The sequence below is a fragment of the Anser anser genome (genome assembly GCF_964211835.1).
Source record: "Anser anser genome assembly, chromosome: 4".
NCBI lineage: Eukaryota > Metazoa > Chordata > Aves > Anseriformes > Anatidae > Anser > Anser anser.
Genome location: NC_139724.1, coordinates 52,865,269 through 52,883,361, shown reverse-complemented (window position 1 = coordinate 52,883,361; position 18,093 = coordinate 52,865,269). Strand labels below are relative to the sequence as shown.

The window sequence follows — 18,093 nt, the reverse complement described above, 5'->3', positions numbered from 1 at the left end:
GGAGCTGGGACAGGGGAAGGTCAGGCTTGTTGTTAGGGAAAGGTTCTTCACTGAGAGGGTGGTCGGGCACTGGGACAGGGTCCCCAGGGCAGTGGTCACAGCACTGAGCCTGCCAGAGTTCAAGAAGCATTTGGACAATGTTCTCAGACACATGGTCTGATTTTTGGGTGGTCCTGTGTGGAACCAGGAGTTGGATTCGATGAGCCTCGTGGGTCCCTTCCACCAACTCAGGATATTCTATGATTCTGTTGGTAACTGCAGCTGGACCAAACTCTCTCTTTTTTTTTTTTTTTTTTTTTTCCGCGAGGGGCGGGCAGGAGGCGGGGGCGTTGCCCATATAGCTTCCGCCACCGGCCAGGGTTGCTTCCGGCGGCTCCTGTGGCGGCGGCCATCTCAGGGCGCCGGCGGGAGGGTCTTGAGGCGGCACCGGGGCGGGCAGCGCTGAGGGCGGCGACCGGAGGCGGGCTGCCATGGGGGCTGAGACCGCGCCGTGAGGGGCTGAGCCCAGCGGCGGGCGCCATGGCTCTCGGCAGCAGGGCGGCCTCGTGGTGGGCCCGGCTGTTCAGCCCCGGCCCCGCTGCCGCCCCGCGGGGCTCGCCGGCATGGCTGGCTGCGGGGCTTGTGGCGTGCCGGCGGCCCTACAGCTCCGGCGGCAAGGTGGGTCCCCTCCGCGTGGCCGCGAAGTAGCCTGCTCGGGGTTTGCTTCGAGCCAGTGTATCACAAAAATCAGGGATCAGTTTTTCAGCAATTGTTACTAGGGGTATCCTGGTACCTGACGAAAAAAGGCCTTGAAAAAAGCTTTTGTTGAAAGCTTTGAAAAGCAAAGCTGCCTGTCTTCAAAGCGTTGTATTACTTGGAATGAACAAGAGTAACGAAAAGAAAAGTTTTAGTGTTGGACTTGTTCTGTGTGTGAGTCAAGGTAGTCAGGCTTTTTCTACTTTTATTTATTTTTTGCTTTAGCCAAAGTGCATGTTACCTGTAGCTTCCTTTTCAACAAAGGTGCTCCTTATCATAAGGCTGGCATTGCTATCTGAATTGTCAGGTAACGTCACAGCATTTTTCTTAAGTGGTTTAACAAACTTTAACTGTTTCAAGTTTTTCAACTTAACTATATTCAAAGGAACATAGTACCTTTCATAACACATTGTTGCATGCTCCTTGATTAATAAATCAGAGAAATATATGTTTATGTATAACTAAAATGCTAGCATTTTAAACACTGATGACAATTTAAGGTTTTCCACCTATGTCTATTCTAGAGAAAACTTACATTTCTTTTAAAGGCTTAGTCATATTGAACATAGTGATTGGATCTGTGGTTTGTGAAAAGAAATGTATATTTTTCAGGAAAAAATAGATATGTCAACATATCCTGTGGAAAGAATAAGAAACTTCAGTATTATAGCTCATGTAGACCATGGCAAAAGTACATTAGCAGACAGACTGCTGGAAATTACAGGTAAGTGTTCTAATTTCATCCATGCTACCTTCTCTTGACATGTAAATTTCTGTAGCTTTGATTATTACTGAACTTGCTATTATCTTTGTTCTTCTTACTGCTAGGTTGCTTGTACTTTTAGGCTGCTGCTTTTGTAGTGTTACATATGTGAATATGATGCACTTCTCTTTCTGGTTGAGATCTAGTTAAAGTAGGGGTAAGAAAGTGTGTAATCCTCTCAAGGAAGGAATGTATTCTGGAAAGAGATTGAAAAGGAGTATGGTTCCTAGCTTAAGATGCTACTCTTGTCATTCCTGACTGGTCATCCATTAGACCAGTACACAGCAAGTATAACGCTTACTGCCAGCTTTTGGGATGGACAAAAGGGGACGGGTCATGACCTAGGAATTCTGGTTAAAGTAGTTTTCAGAAGTGTGATTGAAAGCAGGAGGAACTAACTGTTTTTACTTAATATGAAAGTAACAGTGTGCCTCCCTCTTGAGAACAAACTGTAAACAACTGTTTCACGTGGTGGGGCAGCTCACTGGTACTGAAGCTGATATAATCCTGTATGAGTAAGTACAGCTCTGTTTTGATTTAGATTTAGTGTGTAGAATAACTGCTAGTAGTCAAGTGTAAATTTTATGGATTGTCAATTGATTCATAGACTTGCTTTTTCCTCCACCCTAAGTGTTAGTGCAGTTGTGTTGCTTTCTTCTTCAGAGGTATTTATTTTGGCCTCCTCTGAGATACTCTGTCTTCAGTGTTTTTATTTTTGTGTTGCTATTCAGGGAAGGAAAACTAAATCCCTTTAAAAAAATGAAAGTGTGACAGAAGTGCTAAGGGATCTTTATAGATATAACTGACACAGAAACTAGGCTTACCTTGGAGGAGAGAGACCAAGGTTACCTCAGAGGGTGCTTTGAGGTAAGCTATAAAGCAGTTGCTATGTATACCAAGAAGAGCCCAATTTAGGAGCAGAGCTTTACTTAGCTACTCAGAAATACCCTTTGGAAGAGTCTTGCTTTACCTCATCTAAGGAATAGGCAAAACGAAACCTGGGAGAGAAGCTTTAGATCAAAGTTATTCTTTATTACCTCATAAATGGCACTATGGGCAGTTTTACTTGTTATGCAGTGCTATAGAATGGAGTTTTGAATTTGGGTCTTCCAGACTCTGTGATAATACTCCTTTTGCCCTTGAGATGAGCACTGTTTGGAGCCAGAGTTGCTCTCCAGTGATAAGAGTTGAAGTTTATTTAAACATCAAAATTATTTAGCTGAATCTCCAATTTAGATTTAATGTACTGTTTTGTATTCTGTTTATTTAGGGAAGTTTTTTACATAACATCAAATGTAAGTCTATTTAGCAAATGTTGAGTTGAAGCATAGTTTTAGTTGAAAATTTAGCTTAATCAGATGGAAAAGCTCCATTTGAAGCTGCAAGTCCCGTGTTCTTCTGGTTAGTGGCATTTTCAGTAATGGTTTATTTGCAGAGCTGATCTTTTAAATGAGGCTAATGAAACTTTTTTCATCTTAGGAACAATTGCTAAAACTGACCGTAATAAACAAGTGCTGGATAAACTGCAAGTGGAACGCGAAAGGGGAATTACAGTTAAAGCACAATCTGCATCTCTCTTTTACAGTCACAAAGGAGTAATCTACCTCTTAAATCTTATTGACACGCCAGTAAGTTAAGTACAAACAGTGATTCAATCACACAAAGTTAAATGTCTTTATATTTAAAAATGACCTATCAGATTTCTGGCTTCTTATGTTTATTCAGTGCTTTCTTTCCCTTTTTTAGTTTCTTTCCCTTTTTTTTGTTATTGAAGGTAAGAATTGTGTTTTGGATGGACAGATACAGAAATGAAACTGTTATAATAGAGAAGCCTTTGCAAAGGACTCCAGAAATTTGTGAAGTAATAAACATTTATTTTCTCCACAGGGCCATGTAGATTTCAACTATGAAGTATCCCGGTCACTGTCTGCCTGTCAAGGTGTTATACTTGTAGTGGATGCAAATGAGGTGGATTTCTTATTTCCTGTTTCCTGCTTAGAATTTCAGCAGTTTGCTTAAGGAAACTAAAGTTTGTTTAAGGAAATGATTTGACATATGATTTTAAACATGGACATATGATTTTAAATATGGACATACTCTCACAGAGTGCTTAGATAATAATGCTCTCTATGGCATATTTATGATTTTACCATCACTTATGATGAAAGTCAAATGAATGCTATTTTTTCCTTAATACAGTGTTACCTATAAATAATTATCTATAAAAAAAAAAGTAGCTACACATACAGCATTATTAATTTGTCTACTGTCAGATAATGAGAAATGATACTTGGGAATTTTCTTTATCAGCAGTGTGTATAACGAATAACTGTTTTGCACTTCCCAAGTGAAGGAGTAAATAGAAAGCAAAGTAGTCTTACATTGTGCAATATGCTTAAAAAGAAACAGGGAAAAATTCTATGTTAAATGTCTTTAATGCGTGTCTTCTAGGGTATTCAGGCTCAGACAGTAGCAAACTTCTATCTTGCTTTTGAAGCACAACTTGCAATAATTCCTGTCATAAACAAGGTAATACAGTTTTAATTTCATATTAAGTAGTTCAGTTGTATAAATTTAAAGAAAGAAGATTGCTAAGAAATGTGTCCTTAAATAGGAGCATATAATGAAAAATTAACTAGTATGTAATAAGAACTTTTGTGTTTAATGTCTTTACTTTACAGTAAATATTGGAAACTTCAGTTTTTATTTCCTAAAATACACGCAGAAGCATTTTTTATAACCAACAATGAAAAATTGCACTTTTTTAAACATGGTAGTGAAAAATTCTTGATACAGATCTTTTCCTAAAAATGTTTAGTATTTATGAATAAACATATAAAGATTCCTTAATTTGTACACTTGGGAACTACATTGCTGGATTGTGTATAAGATGCCATTGCCTGTATATTTAGCAATTTGTTGTTTTTCAGATTGACTTGAAGAATGCAGACCCTGAAAGAGTTGAAAAACAAATTGAGAAACTGTTTGATATCCCTGTTAATGAATGTATAAGGGTAAGACCTCTAAAAGTTTTATAATATTGTTGATAGTATACCTGTATCTACTTTCTAGCCAAGGAAAGATGTGTACACACACATAATTCAACAGGCTGTCATCTGTCTGCATATATTTGTCTGATTCATTACAGGCGTTTATAATCAAGTAAGCATTTCATAGTAATAGCATCCTGTGCTTCAGATTGCTTGTATGGGTAGTATTGCCCCTGACCAGCAAAACTATCTTAAGTAAAGGTGATGCTCTTAATGGATACTGAATAAGTGAAAAACATATCTGATAAAATTATTGTTGGATTTGTTTTAGATTTCTGCTAAACAAGGGACAAACGTTGAAAAAGTTCTTGAAAAGGTCATTGAGAAGATTCCACCGTAAGTTACAATACCTTGTAATGTTGTCTACGAAACCATGAGTTGTATTTATGGTATATTATGGTATATTACTGTATTTATGGTATATTGGTATATTAGTTTTGCACTTACTATTAATATCAGGTATATATTTTATAGAAGATATGGGGGAAATCTAATTTTTGAGCTGGAGATCTAATTTTTGAATTAATTTTCTAATTAGAAAAAATGACACTTCACATTTAAGATACATTCATTTTTTAAAAGGTATCTGTGGTGAAGTTAAGTATTAATGGATATCAGCAGACATTTTTTTCTTAAGCAGGGGAGGGAAATGAATTGTCCATAATGAAAATTGAGAGGTAAGCCACTGAAGATGTCTTCATTGAATATATAGCTTCCATTTAAAGACATTGATTTCTCCTCTGAAGCTTAGTGTTTGAGGGTATATTATTTCTTTTGAATGTTATGGTGTTACAGTGATAAAGGCAATTTAAGTCCGCTGAGTTTAGTGTTTCATATCCTGAACTTAATATTTAAAGTTAACTTTTATTTAAAGTTAAATTTATCTAGGAATTTGATGACAAAACTTCTAAATTACAGTTAAAATTCAAACCAGCGTTTTGCTTTTTTCTATTAGCTAATAATTGTAGTTTTCATATTAAGTAATTATAGTTAAAAAGAAATCACAATGAAAATTCAAGCTTAAGCTTCCATGAAAGATAAAGTATTGGTGGACTTTTTTTAACCTGATCGTTGGAATATAACATTTTTTTGTTGATTCTAAATAATACAATATTTTATGAATCAGTTTCACTTGTTGTGAAATGGGAATGATGGGTATGCATTTGGTTCTCTTCTATTCATACTACTACTGCACACAGGGAAAAATAAATATATAGACTTGCTGCATAATACATAGTGAAACAGTGAAATGAGGTCTGGTATGCGTTTGTTTACTGAAAATTACTCCATAGTTTCAGCTATATTAACATGGATGCTTTTGGGGTGGGGGGTGCTAGTTCATTTCATATTGAATGATAAATAACTATATTGTTTTAAATCTTTTGTGGCAGACCCCATTTTAATACTACTGATCCATTGAAAGCTTTAGTATTCGACTCCACCTTTGACCATTACCGAGGTGTCATAGCTAACATTGCGCTCTTTGGCGGGGAGATTCAGAAAGGGCATAAAATTGTTTCTGCACACACAAAGAAAAGATATGAAGTTAATGAAGTAGGAATTCTGACTCCAAACGAACAGCCAACAGATAAACTGTAAGTAAAAATTTCTTTCAATGGAACAAATCATAAATTGATGTAAGATACAAAATCCTGCATTTCTGTTCCGTTTTTACTTTGAGTAGTGAGGCTGGGTTTTCTGCTTTTTCTTTGTTTTTTTCTTATTATTTGCAATTGAATGCTAAATGTCAGTCTTTTTTCATAGTGGGCATGCTGAGACAAGCTTTAAGAGACTGCTTTACAGGCACTGCCAGTGGGAGAGAGCCATTTTATCAGTGCACCTGTAGTACATGTAAAATCTGGACAGCTAGTCCTTTTTAAGACTAGCATTTGATATTGTTATTTAGCTGTCCAATTTATTTCTAGGAACTACCTTGTTTGAGAGTGGAAGGGAATGGGGCTTCATCTTAGTAATTGCTGTGGCATAATTTGAGGGCGGAAAATTTTAAATCCATGAATGCAACAGCTTCCAGAATCTGGCTCCTCATGGCAGCAGTGGGAAGAAAATCAGGTACTCTAGAATTAGTGGAGAAGCTTTATCAGTTTCTCCAAGTACATGTTAATGACTTTCTTGGGAGATTAAGTGAGAGACTGTTACTTTTTGTGGTGGGTTGAACCCAGCCAGCAACTAAGCACTCAGTCAGCCACTTGCTTGCTTCCCCAACACCAGCAAGGCATGGGAGAAAATCAGAAGTGAAAATGAAGGAAAACTCATGGGTTGATGTAAAGACAATAAGTGAAAGGGAGGGAAGGGAAATAAAGTGATAAAAAGGCAATTGTTTACCACCACCCACAAGCAGCCTGATAGCCAGCCAGTCAATGAGTGGCCACCTTGGGAAGACTACACACTTTGTTTTTTTTATTACTGAGCATGACATTATGTGGCATGGAATATCCCTTTGGGCAGTTTGGCTGTCCTGGCTGTGACACCTGCCAGCCTCTCACCCTCCTGCTAGCCTGGGAGGGGCAAAGTGAGAATGGGAAAAAGACTTTGTTGTGCGGGCACTATTCATTTAAAACACTGTATTATCAACACCATTTTTGTCATGAACCCAAAACACAGCACCATATGGGACTGCTATTCAGAAAATTAACTCAATCCTATCCAAAAACAATGCATTGTTTTTATCTGCCATGGGTTCCTCAACATTGTAATATATCGATGGAGAGCATTTGTCTTTGTTGTTTCTCCCATTTAGTGTATGAGAGTTGCTGTGGTAGCAGCTAACAACTGTTATGGCTTCTGTGTCGTAAATGCTTGACAACTTGCTACTAGCTCCAGCTTTCAAATTGGGAATAGCACAGAATTCAAAATCCAGAACTAAATGTGCTGTTTAATTGTAACAAAAATACATCTACTTAAATCGACAGATGGTTCTTCCCCTGCGATGGAAGTTCAGAACTCAGAGCAGAAAGAGCTTAAATGTGATTTTTGGACTGTGCATGGGCTCTTGGGGGTGTGTGTGTGTGTGATTTATTTTAACACCTGTCTGGACTGGGGAAAAATAGTGGAAATATTAATAATGCAAAGAAGCATGTCCATATAATACCAATTTTATTCAGATATGCAGGACAGGTGGGCTACCTGATTGCTGGAATGAAAGAAGTAACAGAAGCCCAAATAGGAGACACACTGTTTATGCATAAACAGCCAGTGGAGCCTTTGCCTGGCTTTAAGTCAGCGAAGCCAATGGTTTTTGCAGGTGAGGAGTAAACTGATTAAGGGGGATCATTTTTTTTCCAGCAGCAAGAGCAGGAAAGTTGTTAGAGCTTCTAACAGCTTTTAGAGCTTCTAACACAGGTGTATATTAAAGAGTTTTATAAGGATTAGAATTTTAGCAGAATTAAGCTGCAGAGGCACGTGCTATTATATAGCTTTGTGTAATTTTGCTTCTGTGACTTAACAGGTAAAATTAATAATAGCTTTAGACTGGTTTTAGATGAATACAGGACTAACATATATTTTTAGCCATGGTTATTGCTTCTGATGCCAGTAAATTTTTGTAGCTGGAAAAGAAGGATTAATGCTTTCAAAAATTAAGTCAATTTTTTGGAATAGACTTTTTCATCTTGATAATTAACTTCTATATACTTACTATGGAATCTTTATTTCTTTTAAGAAATAAGCAGTTTTTTCCTTTTGTTAAATGTGGTGAAGTACAAAAGCTAATACTCGAGATGGTTCAAAAATATTTGACTTACTAAGGTCAGTCAGTTCTGTTGAGTTGTTGCTGCCATCTTCAGTAACTAGTACACATGCTATGTGTGTATATAGAAGGGAAAGTATAATCCTGTAAATGTGTTTTTTGTGCATGTGTTGCATCCTAGTGAAGAGGAATCTACATTTCACGTAATGTGTGTTCATGTAAAGGGGAACCTATTTCAAGCAGTAATTGTATAGACAACTGCTTTTATTCACTTACAAAATTACAGAAACATTAGCAATGGCCTTCTTATTTTTCTGTTCATTCTGACATGTTGAAGGGACATCCCTGTGACATTTGTCTGTTCATTTACTTATACGAAGCTGTATGTTTACACTGTAGGCCTGCAAAAAATTGAACTCAGAACTGCATCTTTCACAGCTGTGAGGGACTAGATGAGTACAGTATACCTACTGTTATGGTTTGAATGTTAATACCTGTTTTTCTGAGGTGATATAAAACTTTTTTCCAAAGACTTATTCAAATATATTTTTCAGATGAAAAGTTAAATTTCTAGTTGTAACAAAGTAAGCTATTTCTGATTTTATTAATATGTTCGTGGTAAGAGGCATATTTGAAAGGTAAGTGCACACTAAATGAAGTGTGACTAAGTAAAGATAGTTCTGCATCACAGCACTTCTAATATGTTTTGACAGGAATGTATCCTGTAGATCAAACAGAATATAATAACCTCAAAAGTGCTTTGGAAAGGCTGACATTGAATGATTCCAGTGTGACAGTTCATCGTGACAGTAGTCTTGCCTTAGGAGCTGGATGGAGGTGAGGCTTTTATACTGTTTTCATTTTTGGAACCGTTCACAAATTGAGAATGCAGGTTTAAGTCAATTGAAAATTGAATTAAAATGAATTCAGGATCGTAGCATCGTAGAACTAATGGTTTGGGTTGGAAGGGACCTTAAAGACCATCCAGTTCCAACCCCCCTGCTGTGGGCAGGGACACCTCCCATCAGGCCAAGTTGCCCAAAGCCCCATCCAGCCTGGCCTTGGACACCTCCATGGATGGGGCATCTACAGCTTCTCTGGGCAGCCTGTTCCAGTACCTCACCACCCTCTGTGTGAAGAACTTCCATCTTCTAAAAGATTAGAAGCTTTAATTTAGCTTAATGATACGTAAAGATCAAAAACATTTGTTTTTCTAATGTTCTGTATTCACATGGAGTATGCAATTTGTTGTGATACTCTTTGTTTTCAGAGACTCATAATATTCATTTTTAGGACTTCCATTTAATCTCTTGGACATCCTATGCTGTGCCTGATGTTGCCAAACTAGCTGTGTAAACATATTGGAGGGAAGAAAAAAGTACTCTGAAATTTCAGGTGATAAACAAATACTTTGACCAACAAGATTTTTTTCCCCAAGGTTGGGTTTTCTTGGCCTTTTACATATGGAAGTTTTTAATCAACGTTTGGAGCAAGAATATAATATGTCTGTTATTTTGACTGCACCTACTGTTCCATATAAAGCTATTCTTTCTTCAGCAAAGTTGATAAAAGTAAGTAAACAGCAGCTTAAAAGCGTCCTCTAAATGTGTACACTTTCTTATGTAGACTAGTACTTTATTTTATGGTAAACATTAAGATCACTGATATTTAACTTCAAGCTTATTTTAATGGATTTTTTTAAGAATCTTAGCTCTTTTCCCTTTTGACTTTAAGTGCTTTTTTGTCACCTGTACACCTATATTTTAAAATGGGAATAAAAGACACAATATACAATACAGTGTACATTATATAGGTCATTATATATAATGCAGCATTTCTTGTTGTTTTCTTTTGAGTGCATATTGACTGGGCTGAACTTAAAGTGGGGAAAATAATTTTCCAGACTTCATCAGTCAGAAAATGTTAACATTTCTAGGAATAGCTTGTAACACTACTGTAGACTGGCAGGAATTGGTGAAGATGAGTCAGTGTTTTATCACAGTAATACAGCTATATGCAAAGCTCATTGAACTGATCGCAGTGAAAATTCCTGTGTTTGAGACAGACAGATAAAGCCGGACTTAAGAAAATCTGTTGACAGAGGAAGCTACAAATAGGCTGACTCATTCAACATATACCTCTAAACACTACAGAAAATCTGTGAATTACAAACTCGAATGAGAAAGGTTGCTGTACCTGCAAGGTATGAGACATAGGGCTTCTTTCTCTGCAGTTATTTTGATTTTTTTTTCCTGAAGTGTAGCAGCTATGAATTAAACAGTTGACGCCTCTGTTGCATAGGTGGTTCTTGGTTGCTGATATGGGACACTGGAATAAAGTTTTCAAACAATGCAGGATGTTGGGTCCTTGTTCAAAAACACTCTTACGGGGGAAAGTGATATAATCACTTGCTTTGTGCTGGTGGGTTGTACACATACAGTAAGAAATACAACCTTCCTTTTGTCCATATTTCAGAAGGATAGCTCCTGTCCCTAAAGGGATGTTGAACTAGAAAAGCTAGGTAATGAAAACACCTGCACAGGAATTGAAAACTTAAGTTCTAAGCCCACTAATCCCATTTTTGTGAATTAACACTGGGTTATAGTCTAGCTCTGAGCACTTCTGTTTTAAAAAAAACACTGGATAAAATGCTTAAAAACAGTTTCCCTAGTGAACAGTAATTTCTATCATCTTTCCCAAAAGCACTTTGAAGAACCAGATATAGAAAACAATATTCATTCAGGTCTTCCAACTTTGAGAGATATAGAGGCAAGAGTTAAATACTGTCAAGATTCAAACTTACTATAGTTGTTCTCGAAGTTCAGAAGGGAAAAAAGATGCTATTTAATAGTAAGTCCAACATTGAAATACTAAATTTATTAAATTCTAATCTTCTCCAAACAAGTTAATCTTCAGTTGTTTGAGTCTGTGAACTCTACATATACTTTTGTTTAAAACAGAATAATAGCTTCTAGGCTAATTGGGTCAAGAAATTTATTATAATATTAAACACTGTATTTTCTCTTAAGCTATTCCTGCAAAGTTATGACATGGATCAACTTCCTTATACTGCATGGGATTCCAAGCTTTTAGTGTCAAAAATTTTAATACTAGTGTGTGAAGAGATTGAGAATATTGATTTCATGTTTAGGGCAGTGTGGGAACTTAACAATGGACAATAAATAAGAGATCTCAGTGAAGGAGAACCAAAAATGCTGGACAACAGCTGCCTCATTAACTTCCCAGCTGTAACATTTTATATGTAGCTCCATATAAAATGCTGTACTTTCAATCTTTCAATCCATACAGACTCTGATTACCAGTGTATGTAATAAATTGTGCTATTTATATAACTAAAAATGGAAAGATGCCCTATTTTCTAAGAACTGAATTGAATTAATGTGTGAAACTTAACCTTTTGAAATTGATACTTGAAATTGATACAGAACTTAAAAAAAAAAAAACCTGAGGAAATGAAGTAGCATGTTTTGTTCTTGTAGTCTGCATTTTCACTAACTGCAGAGAAAACAGTTTTTCCAGTTCATCACGCAACTGATGATCTAGGTGACATGTTTAAAGATATGCTGATCCAGGAACTGCTATATGTGATGTAGAAATCTTTTAAAATTGTGCTTGGTGTGAATTTGGGTTCCATAATTCACAGTTGTCCCTAAACAATTGAAATACTTTTTAGCCTTTTCCGGTGCTGTATTTGACTCTTTTTCCTAAATATGTAATTCACTCTGCTTGTAAAATAAAATCTGTTAGTTGATTTTTGTTTGTTTTTCAGGAGTATGGTAAAGCAGAGATTACCATTATCAGCCCTGCTCAGTTTCCTGATAAATCTTCAGTATCTGAATATTTGGAGCCAGCTGTCCTTGGTACTATTTTAACACCCCAAGAATACATTGGGAAAATAATTACTTTGTGTCAGGTTGGTATACAGTTTTAGTTTTGTCATATGTATTTTTAAGATCTTCATATCATACTTAAAAAAGAAGATTCTAGATAACAATATATTAGATAACAGCAAAGAGTATCTTTGACAATTAAATTTTTTTTGAAGGAAAATATTTTAAACTATATTTTACACTGTGTATAAAATTACTTCTGTAGAATCCCTATACTGAAAGTTAGTGTTCAAGCTTAATGACAATCAAGTGCTTGAGCACTGCCTAATAGAGAAGTTCATAGCTAGCTTTCTTTTCCTGAAAGAATGAAATCTGCAGCAAGAGAGTAAGATCTTTTGTTCATTAGAAGTAAATTCATGAAATAAGATACTTGTCAACACTTACTGAGGCTTCATATTTGTTTTCCAGTGCTTCACTGGAGAGTACACTTACAATAGTGATAGTAAAATGCATTTCCCAAACAGCATTTGAAATAGTTTTAACTAAAAATATTTGAACTACCATGTGTATTGTCTTTATATAATCTGTTCACAGTATTTTTCTGAACTTCTAACATTTCAAGATACATGAATATAAAACAGTATAATTGTATGTTAGCACAGAATTATATGATCTATTGAAAGGAATTCATAAAATATTTTTAAGAATTTCCTCCTGGCAGGAAAGAACATGAGCATGCCAGTCCTACTGTGTAATCCTCTAATGTATGTGGAAAAAGTTAATTGTAGTCAGATTTTGTGGACTAATGCCTATGCACTTAAAAAAAACAGAGTGAGCAGAAGTGGTTAAGGATTTCAGAAATACAGCTTTTTGAGGGGATAGAGCTAAACCATTTGTCCACCTAAGTTGCAACCACTTCATTTACTACAGTGCTGAAATTTATTTCTTCTGAGACTTCAGCAGATTATCAAGAAGAGTTACTTTGGCTTGAAGTACTGGAGTTCTTGTGTAACTAGATAGTTGTTTGTTTTAATCTGCCTTGTATTTATTTGTAGAAAATATATTTCAAGGGGACATGAAATTTTTTATTGTCTAGGACCGTAGAGCAGTCCAGAAAGATATGCTGTACATTGATGAACACAGGGTTATGCTAAAGTACCTTTTTCCACTGAATGAAATCGTGGTGGATTTTTATGATGCTCTTAAGTCTCTGTCTTCTGGTTATGCAAGGTAACTATATCCTCTTTCCCTCTTCCTTTTCCCTCTGCCCTGGACCATGAGGAGGAAATGAAAAAAGATCCGAGAAGAAAACAGGGAAGGGCACAAAAAAGAATATTCCTTTGTTAGTGCTGCAAATCTAGCTTTACTTCAACCCTAATACATTAAATACATTAGATTCAATGTGAAGAAGAGTGGAAATAAATCTGAAAAACAGTAAATATGCATTACTACCTAATAATCATTTGCATTTGTGATACTTATTTATCCAGCATCTCTTACAGAGTGTCACTCACTTCTACATGGGTCTTTCTCATCTGTAATGAGAATGAGTGGGGCTTTAGCCCTTGATCATGTTTGTGGCCCTCTTCTGGACCTGCTCTGTTCTGCATCCTTCTGGTGCTGGAGGCCCCAAACCTGGATGCAGTACTCCAAGTGGGGCCTCACAAGGACAGAGTAGAGGGCGACAATCAGAGGATTCCCTTGTTTCAGAGAGAAATGTGGTTTTCAGAGATTATGACAATACGGATCATATAAACATATTATCAAATGAGAAGGGTAAGAAGAAAATCATCTAATGTTAGTGTCTGATTCCTTTGACATCTACAGTGCTCAGTGTCTAGAGGCTGTGTTGAAGGGCTTTGACTGGAGTTTTAAGGAATTTCCAACTGATGCTTCAAGTGTTTCAATAAACTCTTTAAGAGATTGCAATAACCATGTGGATGTTTGATTGATTTGCCTTGCTTAGTAGCTGGAAGATAAGATGTTGTCCTCTGCTGCCTTGGAGACAAGATTTGCAGCAAATTTCTAGTTGTTTTGAATAACAGTGACCTGCTGTGAGACTATTAAACATTATGCTCCAATTTTAATAGAAAGCTCAAGTGTTGTATTAAGAATTGTTTATGAAAGTTAAAATTTAATGAACAAAGAATGCAGAATATATTTTTTTACAAAACCATCGCTAATATTTAAGCTACTTTTTTGTTTAGTTTTGATTATGAAGATGCAGGATACCAAGCAGCAGACCTTATCAAGATGGATATTCTTCTAAATGGAAATCCAGTTGAAGAACTGGCAACTATCATACACAGGTAGGTTGACTGGATTCTCTGTTCTAAAGAACCAAGATTTCTTACTAATACACAATGAAAACGTGTATTACTAATGTATGATAATTGTTTGCTAAAATGATTCAGTTTACATAAGTGTCTCAGGAATTACTTATCTGCTGGTGAAAATAATGCCTTTCTGTTTCCAGTCTCTTTGCTTTCTTCTCACAATGTCTTTGTTAGTTCTCCTTTCTATAACTTCACCATCTCTTTCCAGTAATCCTGAGATCAACCTTTTTGTGTTTTTGTCCTCCTTCAAATGTTATCTTGTAATTCTCTAGACCTTTTGTCATTTTTCTTTCCAAAATCTGCTGTATATGCATAAGCTAAATATGGTTGGATAACTTTGATTAGCAGGTTGCTACAGTATGTTAAAACACAATCCAACTTTCATTGTAATATAAGTTATTTCCAATCAGAAGATCTACTTATTACAGAAACAATCGATAAAATTTCCCCTTGAACTTCGAGTTCAAAATAACATTTAAAGCTGTGAAATTCTTCAGTACAGCTTCAGTGTGATAGATGATTGGGATATGTATTACAAATTTTTTTAAAATTTATATGGAGGCCTTCTGTAATGGGTGACATACAGAGACCACTCATTAGAAGTAAACTTGCTATCTGGTCAGTTTAACTCAGAAGATAAAATGAAAACCTCTATTATAACTCTTTCTCAAACACTGTTCTATGGATATATTTGAGGAGTTGCTTACTTTCTGACAACATTAACTTCTGAAAACTTTCTGCTTCAGTGATAAAGCTTATGCTACTGGTAAATTCCTGTGCGAACGTTTAAAGGATGCTATACCTAGACAGTTGTTTGAAATAGCCATTCAGGCTGCTATTGGCAAGAAAATAATTGCAAGAGAAACGTAAGTGAAACCATTGTTTTCCTTCTTAAGCTATTTAAAGTTTGAACTTTTAATGTCTTTTCTAATTTTATACATTACAATACTTGGTTTTACTGTAGAATATTTTCTTGTATGTGCTACTAGACCTCATGGAATAAAAACAAAACACTTCTGAGCTGTGACTATGAATAAGGACTTAAATATTTTCATTTAAATTTATACTACCTTATTTTAAATTGCCTGTGGTCAGCACTTAATGGCCAAAGTATAACTTGCCACATTTGTGTCCACTTCCTCTCTGGCAGTGGAAAAAGATTGAGTGTTGAGAAAGATTATCTGGCTGTGGAAGACTTTCTGCCAGAGTCAGCAAAATAAAGAACTGAATTGTGCTACTGCAAAGGAAATGTGTTGCAAGCTGAACACATACAGCTATTTCTAAGCAACACTCACTTCTAGAACAAATTGTTTACTTCATTGTTGTTTCATGTCACATTTTTGCTGTTGATGTCTAAATTAAATTTGTGGTTTAAAAAATAAAGGTGCATCTCCAAGTAGAGATGCTGTAAGAACTCATGTGTGCATATGTGCATTATGAGCACATAGGAAACCTGAATGTTGTGAATCATAGCAGAAGTCCTAAATAATAACTTTTACATACATGTTATGCACCTTAAGGAATATTTCTCAAATTGAGAAATGTGAATTAAAATATTGTTTAAAGCTTCATCTTCTGTATACAAACTATGAAAACAATTCCAGTGCTTTTTAAAAATCTAGCAGAAAAGCAATGCTCAGCATTTTGACAACTCACTATTCAGCTTTACAGGAGATGCTCTACTCTGTTAATACATGTATGGTATTCTATTTTACAGACTGAAAGCTTACAGAAAAAATGTTGTGGCAAAATGTGTAAGTTTCTTTATATTTGTTTTTTATTTCTAATATATGTAAACCCAAGAGTCTTGTTAACATGGCCTATATTCTCTTAAAAACCCAACAAAGACATGTTCTACTTGTGTTCCAAATGGAATATTGACAGACACTTTTAAAATGTTACTTTTAAATTTGTGTAACCTTTAGTTATTTCCAGTAAGAGTGGGGATCAGAAGGAGTAATTGGCCTTTTCAAAGTTACGCTCTTAACACTCTTCATGTGTGTTCACTCCTGTCTCCTCAACATCTTACTAAAAGTAGTGGACATGTAATAAATGTGTAACTTCACACATTACCTAACTAGTTTTTTCAGATTAACATAACTATAATAAAGTGCTTCCTTAGAGACTGGTTGCAATTAAACTTCTGATTTGGTTTTCAGTAAGAAATCAGTGCCAATGGGACTGGACAAACCTATAGGAAAAACATGATGCCTCACTTATATTGTCCTCAGATCTCAAGCTAACATGTTAAAGTTAAGCGAGTGTCCCTTTCTCACAACTGTTAAGAGTCCTGACAACCTATGTCGGATGGTGTTCATTTAACCACTGTATAAGGGTTCAGTTAATTTATCTAGATGTAAGTGGTAGTCAAGATGCCCAGAGTATTAGAGCTGGCATCCTACTGTTGTTCCAAAAGGATTTGGATACCTTACAGTGTACCATAGTTGTATCTAATGTCAGCCAGGCTTATGTGATAAAAATATATATGTAACTGAATTTACCTGTAATTGTCCAAATGAAAGTGCTCAGTTGCTCCTGTTCTTTGTAACTAGTGTTTTTTGTGATAACTGTTTACAGTATAAAATGATCTTATTTTGTAATATAACCAGGCTTTGAGTATTGTTTAAGCCCTTGAGTTTAGTGTTACTGAGGTGTACTGTAGTTGCATTTAAGCTTAATAAAATATTTTTCCTTTTCTTAGTATGGTGGAGACATTACAAGAAGAATGAAGCTTTTAAAAAGGCAGGCAGAAGGGAAGAAGTTAATGAGAAAAATTGGCAATGTGGAAGTACCAAAAGATGCCTTTATACGTGTTTTAAAGAGACAGCCTGACAAATAGATCACTGCCATGCAGCTGATTATTTTCCTACAGACAGTAGCATACTTGAATTAATGTATAATTTATCACTGTGAGAGTGATTAATTTATAATTTTCTTAAAATGATGTAAATGTAAATTAAATATATGTGGGAATATAAGCTTTGTGCTTAACATATCCAGACTGTTGCAATTACTATGAAGTTAGTTATTTCATTTTACTTCACTGAATCTAAAAGTTATCATTGGAACTTAACCCAGGTTTGATACTCTTAACACTTGCAAGCCTTTGTATGACAGAACAGAGAAAATGTGGCAAAAAAATATTAAAAATAATTTAAAGGTAGGGATATATTTTTTTAATTTTATTGCCATGAAAATGTTACTTCCTTTTTTACTTGCTAAAATTACTCTTTTCAGAAAATCACAGTAGGAAGAGCTATAATCCTAGCTTTCTCCATGAACATGACTGATTCAGGCCTTAAAGACTTCCTTCTGGACATGTCCTAATAAAAATATTCATGCTAGTCTACTTTTGTAAAATGTGCAATTTATGTTCTTCATATGCTAAAGTTTGTCAGTGAATTCTTACTTAGAAACTGTAGCTAAATACACTTACTAATATCTGTTGCTTTTGGTAGTGTACACAAAGCCATCACAAACACAAGTCAATGGCCATGCTATATGGAGTGTTTGCAACTACCTGCCCACCTCCCAGAAGATTCAAGGCTGCTTTTGTTCATAGATCTTCAGGACTAAGAGGGGGCTGTGGAATTCTGTATCTGGAATTCCATAGTTTACTTAATTTCTGTTACATTCTTCTTACATGTACACA

At 35.7% G+C, this 18,093-nt stretch overlaps 1 protein-coding gene across 3 annotated transcripts; it reads left to right on the top strand.

The window, feature by feature from the left end:
- The first annotated feature begins 334 nt into the window (after nt 1-334).
- GUF1 (GTP binding elongation factor GUF1) lies at nt 335-17,788 on the top strand. Of its 3 annotated transcripts, XM_083834111.1 has the most exons (18): nt 351-657; nt 1,348-1,459; nt 2,230-2,365; nt 2,978-3,126; nt 3,386-3,466; nt 3,950-4,027; nt 4,429-4,512; nt 4,820-4,884; nt 5,940-6,143; nt 7,671-7,810; nt 8,968-9,091; nt 9,693-9,825; nt 12,045-12,188; nt 13,202-13,335; nt 14,313-14,414; nt 15,188-15,307; nt 16,159-16,195; nt 17,143-17,788. In XM_083834111.1, exons 10-18 carry the CDS (start codon nt 7,705-7,707, stop codon nt 17,278-17,280), a joined length of 1,038 nt encoding a protein of 345 aa, XP_083690237.1. In that variant the 5' UTR covers nt 351-657; nt 1,348-1,459; nt 2,230-2,365; nt 2,978-3,126; nt 3,386-3,466; nt 3,950-4,027; nt 4,429-4,512; nt 4,820-4,884; nt 5,940-6,143; nt 7,671-7,704; the 3' UTR covers nt 17,281-17,788. The 3 variants fall into 3 exon arrangements, with proteins under 3 accessions (XP_083690236.1, XP_083690235.1, XP_083690237.1); XM_083834110.1 differs by lacking the exon at nt 2,230-2,365 and having other exon boundaries at nt 335-657; XM_083834109.1 differs by lacking the exons at nt 2,230-2,365; nt 17,143-17,788 and adding an exon at nt 16,601-17,136 and having other exon boundaries at nt 335-657.
- Nucleotides 17,789-18,093: the final 305 nt, after the last annotated feature.